General features: G+C 54.0%; 1 protein-coding gene across 1 annotated transcript in view; it reads left to right on the forward strand.

The window, feature by feature from the left end:
• The window catches only part of ARHGEF17 (Rho guanine nucleotide exchange factor (GEF) 17), a 60203-nt gene extending 54454 nt beyond the window's left edge, over positions 1 to 5749 (forward strand). Inside the window, exons 15-21 of the mRNA XM_008568555.1 lie at positions 354 to 603; positions 894 to 980; positions 1321 to 1388; positions 1619 to 1767; positions 2660 to 2834; positions 2948 to 3217; positions 4226 to 5749. Coding sequence (XP_008566777.1) covers positions 354 to 603; positions 894 to 980; positions 1321 to 1388; positions 1619 to 1767; positions 2660 to 2834; positions 2948 to 3217; positions 4226 to 4422 — 1196 coding nt within the window. The 3' untranslated portion in view covers positions 4423 to 5749. The remainder of the gene's footprint in view (positions 1 to 353; positions 604 to 893; positions 981 to 1320; positions 1389 to 1618; positions 1768 to 2659; positions 2835 to 2947; positions 3218 to 4225) is intronic.
• The last annotated feature ends 6931 nt before the right edge of the window (positions 5750 to 12680 follow it).

Genomic DNA, 12680 nt, shown 5'->3' on the forward strand with positions numbered 1-12680 from the left:
GAGGATCCACAGGGCAGTGGGACAGTCAGACAGGATCCTGAAGATCCTGAAATGCCCAGTTAAGGAAGATGGGGTATTGGGTGGAGTGGTTGGTTCTTCTGTCCATTGTGGTAGATGGGTTGGAGGAGGCCAGGCTAGGATTAGGAGTCTGCAGCACTAGGCTGTCAGTGAGCAGGGTAACAAGACCTGAGCAGATGCCTTGGGGATGGAGAGGAACAGCTGTGAGAGGCCCTCAGCAGGGGCATGGCAAGGAGGGATACATTGAGGGGAGACTAAGGCCTAGAAGGATAGACAGACCTGATAGGTCACAGGCCTGGTGGAGGGGAATGGATACAGACCTTCATCTCCCTCAGATGAGGAGACCCCGAGCTCCAAGGAAGCCACAGCAGAGACGACCAGCTCAGAGGAGGAGCAGGAGCCTGGCTTCCTGCCACTGTCTGGTTCCCTTGGGCCTGGTGGCCCCTGCAGCACCAGCCCAATGGATGGGAGAGCTCTTCGCCGCTCCAGCCGTGGCTCTTTCACCCGGGGCAGCCTGGAGGACCTGCTGAGTGTTGACCCTGAGGCCTACCAGAGCTCCGTGTGGCTGGGCACTGAGGACGGCTGGTAGGGACAGGGGAGTGGGGGGGACACAGTGCCAGAACCCTGAGCTCCATACTGTGGAAAGTGTATAGTATTCTAAGCAGAAGGAGGAGGGCTTTGTGTCAGACCTCAGGGGTACTGCCAGCCAGGCATGCTAGTGGGCCTGAAACCCTCAGGGAGGCTGTGGGGTCTCAGTACCTGGGGCAGGCACCTGGTGTGGAGGGGATGTTGGTAGAGGCACAGAGATGGAGAGATGACCCCAGGGACTGCTGTGCCCCAAGCATTTGTCACAGGTGCACATCCCTGATCCACAGTGTCCACGTGTACCAGTCCTCTGACAGCATCCGTGATCGCAGGAACAGCATGAAGCTCCAGCATGCAGCCTCTGTGACCTGCATCCTGTAAGGTCCCAGGGTGGCCCTTCCCATCCAGACCCTTCTCAGCCACATATGCCCACCTCCTTCTGTTCACCTGGGTCCCCTGCTCTACTGGCCTCTCCTTTCTGTGGAGGCTGGAGGCCAGAGGCGTGGCCCTAGGCTAGCTGTACCTCTTACACACTGCGTGAGCTTGGGCAAGTCACTACCTCTCCTCAGCCTCAGGCTCCTCCCGCCTGGAGAAAGGTGGGTGGGAGGAGGTGGCCTCTTGGGAGCCTTAGCCATTCTACTCATGATTCCCCTAGCCCCAGGTGACCCTCTTTGGCCTCCTGAAATCCCTGAAATCCTCCCTTTTTACCCTGCCCAGGTATCTGAATAACCAGGTGTTTGTGTCTCTAGCCAATGGAGAACTTGTGGTCTACCAAAGGGAGGCAGGTCAGTGCCCCCTGCGCCCCTCCCCAGCTCCAATCCCCTTGCTGATGTTGGAGCTCTCTCCCAGGCATAGTTGGGGCCTCCGGGAGATGTGGGTTTGGGCAACTCCCAGGCTGTCTCTGGGCCTCAGTGTCCTCACTTACAAGTGACGATGTTAACATCTCATTTCAGGGGTGAGTGAAGCTTAAATTTGGTACTGGACTGAATTTCCTGTTTTCTTTACCGCACTCCAGGTCATTTCTGGGACCCCCAGAACTTCAAATCAGTGACCCTAGGTGCCCAGGGGAGCCCCATCACCAAGATGGTATCTGTGGGTGGGCGGCTGTGGTGTGGCTGCCAGAACCGAGTCCTTGTCCTGAGCCCCGACACACTGCAGCTGGAGGTAACAGGAGCACGGGCTGGGTGGAGTGGTTTGTTCATCTCCAAGTTGGAATTGGTGACTTGGAGTGAGCTGAGCCCATGTGAGAGGGAGATGAGGCCGTGGGGGTTTATAAAAAGCATCCAGCTCAGGGGTTGGGACCTTTCCCTGCCACTGTGTGATACTGGGCCAGTTTCTTTTCTTCCTTCGCTGGTGAGGAATATAGTAAGTGCCCCATGTATGTTATGAATCCTTATTCATCCTCCTGCCTACCCTATCTCTCAACTCAGGTATTGGGGTCTTTTGGGGATAGGACAAGGGTCCTTCCTGATGGTAACACCTCTTGACATTAGACTCTGGCGTTCAGTCCTGGCTTCATGCACACACATGTCAGAGGTTCCCCCCCTGGGTGGTATCCAGAGGCAAAAGGTTCTCTTGATCTTCCTTATTCTATTGTTGGCTGAGCCAGAGTCCAGATCCCTGAGTTCAGGCCTGAGCTCTGTGTCTGACTTGCTCTGTGACTTGGGCAAGTTACTTTTCCCTCTTAGGCTTCAGGATCCCTTTCTATGCAGGAAGAAGCTAATGTCTGGTCTTAAAGCCCTTTGTGTTTGATGTTCTCTGATCCTTAAATTACTCGAGTTTCATGGGGAAAGGGTACCTTCATTTTAATTCCTGAGGATTGGGGGGGACAGGCACCAGTGAAGCTGAGCTTTGAAAGGTTAATCATCCAGACCAAGGACCAGGCTGCCTTTGCTGCTGATTTGGGTGGGCATCTGGGTGGGCATTCTGGAGAGGTTTGGTGTGAGTTGTAAGGAGGGAGGGACATGGGCACTGGTGATGCTCAAGACAAGGAGGGGCCGGTGGAGGCAGGCCTGCCAGTGACCTGTCTGCTCTCTACCCTTCTCCTCCCCCACAGCACACATTTTACGTGGGGCAGGATTCAAGCCGCAGCGTGGCTTGCATGGTGGACTCCAGCCTGGGTGTGTGGGTGACATTGAAAGGTAGCGCCCACGTGTGTCTCTACCATTCAGACACCTTTGAGCAGCTGGCAGAGGTAGATGTCACCCCTCCCGTGCACAGGATGCTGGCAGGTACTGACCCCAAACTGCCATTGTATCTTCCCTTACAGCCTCTCTGCCCCTATTATCGAGTAGGCTGATTCAGGGCCAGGATTCTGCCCAGCTCTGGTCTGTTTCCCATCCAGGCTCAGATGCCATCATCCGGCAGCACAAGGCTGCCTGCCTGCGGATCACAGCACTGCTGGTGTGTGAAGAGCTGCTGTGGGTGGGCACCAGCGCTGGTGTTGTGCTCACCATGCCCACCTCACCCAGCACTGTCAGCTGCCCACGGGCACCTCTCAGCCCTGCTGGCTTAGGCCAGGGCCACACTGGCCATGTCCGCTTCTTGGCTGCAGTCCAGCTGCCAGACGGCTTCAACCTGCTCTGCCCAACCCCACCACCTCCCCCAGACACAGGTGGGTCTGTGCATCCGGCCCCCACCCAGGGATCCTGGACTTTGGTCTAGGACTCCCCACTGTTCTGCCAGAAGAGGTTTCAAGAGGGAGGGAAAGTGGCATACATTACAGGAAGTAGACGATGGAAACCCCCAAATGAAAGCAACTAGGATGGGGTGTGTTGTGTATGCATGTGTGTGTGTATAAAGTTCTGTCCAAAGAAGTGTCATGGGAGACAGGGAGTGAACTATAAAAGAAGAAGTAGGATATGGCACAGATAGAATATGAAATATATACGACAGGAAATAAAAGACAACTAGAAATAACGAATGGGTCAGGAAGGGGAATCAGGAAGTGATGTGCAGAGCAGGAAATAGAAATTGCACCAGAAAACAGAACATAGAGTGGCTGACAGGACAGAAGTGAAATAATAGGAGATGGTAGACATCCAGGAGACTACGGTCACAAAAGTCTTGCGTTGGGGGCTGGAGGGTGAGCTCAGTTGGTTAGAGCATTGCGTTGTAACACCAAGGTCAAGGGTTTGGATCCCCATACTGGCCGGCCATCAAAAACAAAAAGCAAACTAGAAGTCTTACTTTGGCAGGAGAAAAAAACATATTCCCTGAGGAAGTGGCCTTGGGATTGGGACACAGTAAAGCCTTGGTCAGGAGTTGTCTGGGTCCAGAGAGGACTTAAACTACCTAACGGGAAAAGGGCTGTTGGAAGTGGGAACATTATGTAATTATAGTGAAGAGGACATTATATGATCAGTAATCAAGAGAGATAGAAAGTGGGTGGCCCTAGAAAGTTATTTCACTCCTGACAGAAAGTATAATGGGAGATAAAGCTGGCTGCCAGGAAGCGGGCATTTCTTTCCAAATAAGAAGTGTTGGGCTAACAGGAAGTAGGATTCCCCTCAGGAAGTGTGTGTGTCGTTCTGTCTTCTGGGGTGTGGGAGCTTGGGCCATGATGGGACATTGAAGCCACCAGTCACCCCCAGGCTGACAGAGCCTCCCCTCTGACCCCCAGGCCCCGAGAAGCTGCCATCACTGGAGCACCGGGACTCCCCTCGGCACCGAGGCCCTGCCTCAGCCAAGCCTAAAATGTTGGTCATCAGTGGAGGTGACGGCTATGAGGACTTCCGACTCAGCGGTGGGGGTGGCGGCAGCAGTGAGACCGTAGGCCGAGACGACAGCACAAACCACCTCCTCCTATGGAGAGTGTGACCCTGTCCGGATGGCCCAGGACTCGCCGCCCACCTGCCCTCAGCCTGCTTGTCTCTTCCTAGCCCACATGTGGACTGTGACCAGGAGTGGCTGACCAGGGGCACGCATGTGCCGCGTGGGTTCTGTCTCATCCTTGCAGAAGCATTCCTGATGTAACACCCGCTGGCCAGCAAGGCCAGGGCCCCTCCTGACCCTGTGGCTGCTCCAGTGCTCCCAGTCATGATGGGGGCAGGGGGCATGCAGGCTGCCCAGGACCTCTGTCCCTCGAGCTTCTACCAAAGACACGGCTGGGCCTGGACCCCATGGGGCTGGGGAGGGCCATGTGCAATATTTGGAGGGTTTTCTGGGGGCAATGGGAAGGCTGGGGGACAGAATCCTTTCCCATGTACAGTATTTATGTTCCTTTTTAGATGTGTACCTTCCCGAGCACTTATTTATGCAATGACCTGGGGCAGGGGGTGATTTGAGGAAATGACAGGAGGAAAAAAAGACCTATTACTGCCTTGTAGGCCACCTTGGGACCCTAACCAAGCCTTCCTGGAGGGACCAATGTGCCTCTCCCCCATTCTGTCTCTCTCTCTCTCTCTCCTCTCTCTCTCTGCATGTTCAGGGCATTAAAACACTGCGCCATAACATTAACTTTCCAGTGCCCCATCCTGATTATCCAGAGCCAAGGACCAAGTGCCCTTTAGTCATCCAGAACAAGCTGGTGACTATTAGGGGGCAGTGACTCCCATTTGGGGGACCTCCTCAGGCTTTGGCATTTCCCAGTTTGTTGGCAGTGCCTTTAGTGGTTTCCTAATTTGGGAACGCCGTTGGGGTCTTAGACAGGGTTTTCTCAGGTAAGAGAAAAGGGCCCTTGCTCTCCTCACAGTCGCTCCCAGCCCCAGCTCTTGCCTCCCTGTGTCTCATGCACTGGCACATATGGTCACCTTGGGGGCAGACCTAGGAGCCCCTCACTCTGACCACTGAATCCCTCTCTTCACACCCCCTCTGCCAGGGGCAACCCCTTCAGGAAAGACCCCCAAAACTGAGGGCTGGGTGTAGCTTCTTCACCTGGGAAGGGTCCCATTGAGGGCATCCTCTCCCTGGCCCCTGGACTACAGGGAGCCCGTCTGACCCTCAGCCCCTGCTTCTTGAGCTACAACTCCAAAGGTCTGGTTTCACATGAGGTTTGTTTTGTTCTGTTTGGTTTTGTTTTTATTTGGGGTGGGTGGGTCATTGCGGTCTTAGGTTATGTTTCTCTTGCTACCAAACAGTCATGTATTAACTCTCCTTGGATGATGAAGTTTAAAGAGTCAATAAATAGAAACACCAAACAACTGCTCCCCGTTGGTGGCCATAGTAGCCTTTTTTTTAAATTTTTTTTTATTTTTTTTGTCCTTTTCGAGACCGGCCACACCGTTAAAAATGTACTGCTCTTGATGTAAGGGTGGGAATTCCCAAAGTTCTACCCCTCCTGCCTCCTCCTTTGTCCCTGGGGCAGAACCCCTTGGGCTCCAGGAAACACTTGATGAGCTTGTGGGGTGGCGGAGGTGGTTCTCAGGAGAAACAGGGTCACAGTAGAGAGGCAGGCATGATGGGAAGAAATGTGGGGCTTGTGCCCATGTCTGTGGGGGTCTTCCACTTGGACCTCAGCCCTGTTGGCCCTGTCTCCATGTTTTTTTGGGGTTTTTTTTTTGTCCTTTTTGAGACCGGCCGCACCGTGCTCAGCCAGTGAGCGCTGTGAGCGCACCGGCCATCCCTATATAGGATCCAAACCCGCGGCGGGAGCGCTGCTGCGCTCCCGGCGCCACACTCTCCCGAGTGCGCCACGGGCTCGGCCCCATAGTAGTCTTCTGCCAGCACCCGCAGGGCTCTGCCTCCCCAGCCACGTGGGCCTCCCGACACCAACTCACTGTGCAGAAGGGAGGCCTTGGAGACCCAAAGAGTGATGGGATGGCGAGGCTGCCACTGGCTTGCTGCATTACTCTGGGCAGGGCACTGCCCCTGCCTGGGCTGCAGTTTCCTCACTGGTAAGCTAAAGGGGTGGTGCTAGTCCAGTGCTTTGTAACCAGGGCTGCATGTTAGAGTCCCTCACAGATCACATATGTAAATGTAAAACATAGATTAGATATGTATAATTCATATGTCAATCAAGAGCTTCTGAGTTAGTGGGTCTGGGATGGGGCTTGGAAATCCAAAGCTGCAAGTTAACACCCAGCGCACCAGTGAGCCTGTCCAAGGCTGTTCCAGGAAACTTTCCCAGCAAAGCCTCATGGCAGGGGAACCCTGGCAAAGGCCAAGGTGAGTCCGGGTCTGTCCATGTCTGGACAAGGGGTAGAATCCAGGTCTGTCTGGGCCAGCCCGTGGCTCACTTGGGTGAGTGTGGTGCTGATAATACCAAGGCCACGGGTTCGGATCCCATACAGGGATGGCTGGTTAGCTCACTGGGTGAGCGTGGTGCTGACAACACCAAGTCAAGGGTTAAGATCCCCTTACCGGTCATCTTTAAAAAAAAAAGTCCAGATCTGTCTGATTTCTAGTCTAAAGAGTTATGTCAATAAATCAGACAAGAATGCAAAGGCCCACCTACATGGGGCCATTCCGTGCAGATACAAAGAGTCCCTTCGCACCACAGCATACCTGCAGAACTCAAGACAACCACCACTGAAAAAGGGAAGATCGTGCCTCAGCTCGGCTCTGCTGAACACATGTATGAACACTTCCAACCTAAATGACTGACTTTAAAAAAACTCCCCTCATACCCCCTCCCAGTCTACCCTCCAAGGGTAACCACTACCCTGGCTCTGACACCATGGTTTAGTTTTGCCAGCCAAGCTGGAGAATTAGTGCTTTAAAGGGCATGGCTACAGCTGGCCACTGGGTGGAAGAAAGTGGGGCTTGGGTTTGATGTTGAGGGAACACCTTGAGCCAAGGCAAGGAAAGGTAGAGGAGCCTGGTGCGAGGAGTCCCTGGCATAGGCCCAGGTAGAACAGGGGGGAAAGGGGAAAAGGCAGCAGGGAGCTAGAGTGGGAGCTCCACAAGGGCAGGACTGTTTTGTTCTTTTTTCCCATCCCCAGGTCTGCTGCAGCGCCTGATCCACACAGGTGCTCAATAAATATTTGTCTAATTAAATCTGGAGAATTCAGTTGAGATCCAACCCTATTTCTTGAATGCCACAAAACAATAACCTCAGCTTCCAGTTGTTGAGTGTTCACTGCAAGCCAGGAGCATGGATCAGCTCTAATCCTCACAGTGGTCCCGGGAGGTTTCCAGATGAGGAAATTCTGAGGTTCAAAGAGGTTAAATGCCTTTCTCAAGGCAGTAGAACCACCTACTAAATTGCAGGTTCCACTAAGCGGTACAACGTGGACTCACATCTGACCTGTATGCTCAGGCTGTGTGCCTCTTGGGAGAGAGGAAAGGGGGCTGCACAGAGGACAGGAGAGATAGCCTGAGCAGCCAGAGCCACATCTAGTCACTCGTGAGGTGTCTGGGTCATGTTCCTTAGGCCAGCCCTGGGGAGGGGGTCCTGACCTCAGAGGACGGGAGAGAGTCAGGGCCAAAGACCATCTCCTCTTCAAGGGGGTTCTCCAGGTGGTCCCTTGGACTAGGGACAGAGGGCAGGGTTTAGCTAGACCATCTACCTCATGGTGAAGATGAGGCACAGAGGTACAGTGTACCTGAGGTCACACAGTAAGGCAGCACTGAGGCTAGGGGGACGTAGGAAGGAGAGTCCAGGCAGAAAGCTTTCCCATGCTGAGAAAAGTCAGGAAATGACTCTTATAAACCAGAGGAGGCTACATTAGCTGGCCTCCAGGGGCTCCATGGCACACCTCAGATCAGCCTCAGCACTAATCTGTAGGTCCAGAGGGCTTGGCAGAGGGAGCAGCAAGTCTGGCTAAGGCCCTGCCTTAGAGCTTCTGGGCAGGGTCTGAGGAGAGGAGGGGTGACCCAGGGTTCTGAACTCAAGCACCAGCCACTCCTGTGTGACCCTAGGCAGGTGTCTGCCCCTCTCTGGACCCAGGTGACCTCTGAGAGCCCTTCATATCTTTTGCATGCCTGCCAAACACCAAGTGCCTCTGTCCTCACAGACGTGAAGCCTCGGGCCAGGTTGCAGGAAGCGGTAAGGGGAAGTGCTATTTTGGGCCCAATTATGGCCAATGAGGAGCCCTTGTTACTGAACTGAGAGTGGTCCTTCATCCGCTGCCCACATATCTAAGAAATCTCTCAGAGCAAAGTTTGCAGTGTTAAAGATTAGCATTTATTCAAATGCCATTCAAAGGAGCCTGTGGTAGCCAAGGGAGCTTTTAAAACCCCAGGCTCCCAGATACCTTAGAATCACAAGCATTTATAGAGCAAAAACATGGGGTGGGGGGTGGGGGTGGGGTTCTGGGAGTTGTGTGTGAATCTGATTGGTCCACAGTGAGGTCAGTGTAAATGAGGAGGGGGGGGTCTCAGGAGTCATGTGTGAATCTGATTGGCCTGTGGTGAGGTCAGCATAAATGGGTGGGGGGGCCTCCCAGGAGTCATGTGTGAATCTGATTGGTAAGTGGTGAGGGCTGGTATTTTAACTAATATTTTCTATGGTACTTTTGGGTCCAAGGTGTGTGCGCTTCAAAGCAGGTTTTTAGTTGTTATCTGTGAAGACAACTCGAGGTTGGCATTACGGATGTTATCCTAAGTCATAAGGCATTTAAGTAAGGAACAAACACTCTGAACTTCAAATCAAGTTTTAGCCTAAGTAGCAAACGTCCTGGCCTCCAGATCAAGTCTTAGCCGAAGGAACTTTGTTTAATCAACTCTACTCTTATTATTGTTACTCCCAGGAATCCAGCCCATCCTGCCTGGTCAAGCAGTTTTTCTTTAGCTACCCCTCTTCCCCCACTTCGCCCCAGAATGGGGTGAGGGGGATAGCTAGAAGAGATTGGAGTTTGTTGCCCAATTTCACCCTGCCTGACGAAGGCAAGTGAATGGGCATCCCAAGCTGGGTCGGCGTGATTGCAGAGCTGAATTGGGGAGAGAGATGGTGAGCAGGCATCAGGATAAATGGGCACAGAGCCCCTGAGGCCGGGCTACACTGATGGAAGGGGGAAGAGAGGGAGCCGAGCCCAGTGGCCTGTAAGACATGGCGCCACCCACATGGGGTCTCTGCAGATCCTTGTGACACCCTGGGTGGTGAGCTTGCACTCAAAGAGGTGAAGTCACTTGCTTAAGGCCACACAGCCTGGCAATGGCAGAACTGGACTTGACCCTTATCTGTGTGACACTAAAAGCATGTACTCCTCCATTTCCTCCAGAATTCTCTTCTCCAGGCTCCTAACGTCAAATGCTTCAGCAAGCCACATGCCTCCCTGGGGTGGTGGGAGCTATACCCATAGAATCTTCATGAAGAAGATCCATCACTCCCCCCTTAAAAATCACCCAATGATTGTACCCCCTGGCTCTTAACCTGCTCATGTTGTGGGCCCAGAGGGTAGCCTGACCTGGCAGTCTGCAGAGGCCCCACCAGCCCCACTGCTTGCAGTTCCTGGCTCGGGGTTCCTCTCAGACCAACCATGAGACCAAGAGGACCCCAAACCTGCCTTCCTGAACACCACTCAGGTAAGCCAATAGGGCCCAAGCCTGGGATGGATATAACTGAGAGTAATGGATCACCTATGAGGGAGCCAGTGAGGCCAAGGTCAGGACATGAGACCCGACCCCAGTAGGATTCCAGACCTAGGCCAGGGTCTGGACCTAAATGCAGGCTGAATGTAGCTCTCAGGCCCAGACAGTCCAAGCTCAGCTCCTGTTTTGGCCCAGGCTGAGCCCCACCCTGGCCTCCTAGCCCCAGTTCCTCCTCAGATTGAGCCCACCCTCCCCCAGAGCTTCAGCTTAAACACAGAATAGCAGCAAACATTCTCTCGGGGTAAGACTTGGCTAGCTGAGGGTTAGCCTTGGTCAGAGCATTGAAATTTAAGTCTGAGCCTCCAATTCCTCCAGTTTTGTAATTCGTTTTGGAATTCCAGAACAACCAGCAGGGGGCACCATGACTTCTGGTCCTCAATCCCAGAGGCAGCCATCTGCTCAGATACCCTGCGAATAACCACACCCAAGTGGCTTTGATCCTGTGACCCAGAATCCCCATCTCAGGCAGCACCTCACTGGGACATGGAGCCCATGCCCCTGCCTCCAGGTCACCATCACAGCTCATCCCAGCTTACTGGGGCCTTGTGCTGTGCTACCTACAATGAGGTACAGGCCTGCTTGAGGCTCACTTGCCCAGCTGTACTATGCAAGGTTCAGATGGTCTCTGAGGTCCCTGAGCTCAGGTATTCTAATACTAAGATTCCATGGGTTCATCTGAGAAACCAGGATTTTAGAAAGCCTTTGTTCTCGAACCTATGGTTCTCAAAGCTCCATTAAAAGCTAGTCTAAATCATCCTGTGCCCTCCACAACTCCTTCCCTGCCTCCTGACTGTGGAGCAGCCAGATGCTCCCAGACCCTTGGGAAGGGGCCCATCGTAGTGGTTTGGTAGTCAGAGTCAGAGTCAGAGTCAGCTAGAGGAGGAGCTGGCCCATCCAACCAGCAGTAAATAATAATTATGCTCCCTCATAACGTGAGGAGTGCAAGGGTGACAAGTGTGTGGGCTGTGGCTCTGGGAGACATGCTCTATGGAGCTGTGGCTATGCAGGCAGGTGGCCTCCCGCAGAGAACTAGAATGGCCTTCAGGCAGCAAGTTTGGCAACGCAGTTTTCAGATGGGAAAACTGAGTTGTGGGGAAGGAACTGACCAAAGCCTCACAGAGAGACGGCAGTAGAGATGGGCCTGGACACTTTTTAGGATGTTTGATTAATACCAGTGCTCCTTGACTAAAAAGCATATCCCCATTTGGTTTATTGATTGGCACCTGAAATGCCACCATTTGAACTCCAGGACTTGGAACTGGGGTATAGAAGGTCCCCTTTCAAAGAAAACATTTCTGGGAGCAGAGGGCACCCTGGGCTGCTCTGTCCCCCTTGCTGGTCCCCAGCATGGACCCTCTCTGGGCTCCCTCCATGGGCTGGGATGTGGGATGTAGGACCCTGGAATAATCCCTGCCAGCCCTGGGGTTCTCCATTGACACACAGGGGCCGGAGCCATGACATCAGTGACTTGGAGCTCCTGCTGCCCTTCCCCCACAACCTGGGCATGGCCCAGGGAAATGGAAACCCTTCCCCTGCCCCCCTCCCCACATGGGTGTCCAGTTCTCCTCCTGGAAACTCCCGGGCTCTGGGGACCTGACCTCTCCTGTCCTCTTAGGCTCAGATTCTATGACTTAATTTGTTTAGAACCCCACCCCCAGCCCACATATCCCCCACAGATTTATTCACCCTCCTCTACCTCTTTCATGGGCTGTAATTATCCTATCCCTAGCACTAGCCCTCCCTGCTGTCTAAGTCTCCTCCCAGCCTTGTTGTCCTGGGAGAGCCACCTGAGAACCCCTGAGTGGTACTAAGTGGGGGAAATTCTGGTCCAGTCCTGGCACAGCACAACTCCAGGGTACACGATTTACAGAGCCAAGAATATAATAGAAATAGTGCACTGGAGTTTATGCAACCATGGCCCTAGTCACTGCCCTGCTGGGCACTCTGGTGGCTGGCACTGGGGACCTTCTATACCCCAGTTCCTTCTATAGAGAGAGAGAGAGCAGGGTGGGATAGCTGGTAACAGGGAGAGAGAGTAGCTTGTCACCTATTCAGCTGGAGGGAGAGATTACCCTGGCAGAGACGGGTGGGGCGTGAAGACAGGAACCACCTCCTTGAGGAAGGAGATGTGGGCTGGGCCCTGAGGGATATGCAGGATTCCACAAGGTGGGCTTCCTTTATAGACTCACCTTCACTGGGCCTTTTCTCACCAACTAAGTGGGGGATTTTTAAGGGGGGTCTGGGTCTCATTGAGAAGGCACAGTGAGGTCGTTCTCCCTGGCCACCAGTTCCAGGAGGAATATGAGACCCAGGAAGGAGCAGCGGTGGCCCCGGTTACACCGGCAATGGTGACAGGACCCGAGGAGCATCCAAGTCTCCCGTCTCTTCACTTTGCATCGCGCCCCCCTTCTTTCTTGGTGTGGAGTCCTGATGGGGCTCATGCCCCCTGGGCCCCGCCGCCCGGTCCCGCGCAGCCCCCTGCAGTTCTCGGGGTACGCGAGAGATGGCGACGTAGGGCAGTGCGACCCGGCGGGAGAGACGCGAGCCCCTCCACGGCTCTCTCGGGGTGGGGGGCGAGGGGCGCCCGCCAGACTCTGACGTCGGCG

The sequence above is a fragment of the Galeopterus variegatus genome, unplaced genomic scaffold, assembly GCF_000696425.1.
Source record: "Galeopterus variegatus unplaced genomic scaffold, G_variegatus-3.0.2 Scaffold423, whole genome shotgun sequence".
NCBI classification, from domain to species: domain Eukaryota; kingdom Metazoa; phylum Chordata; class Mammalia; order Dermoptera; family Cynocephalidae; genus Galeopterus; species Galeopterus variegatus.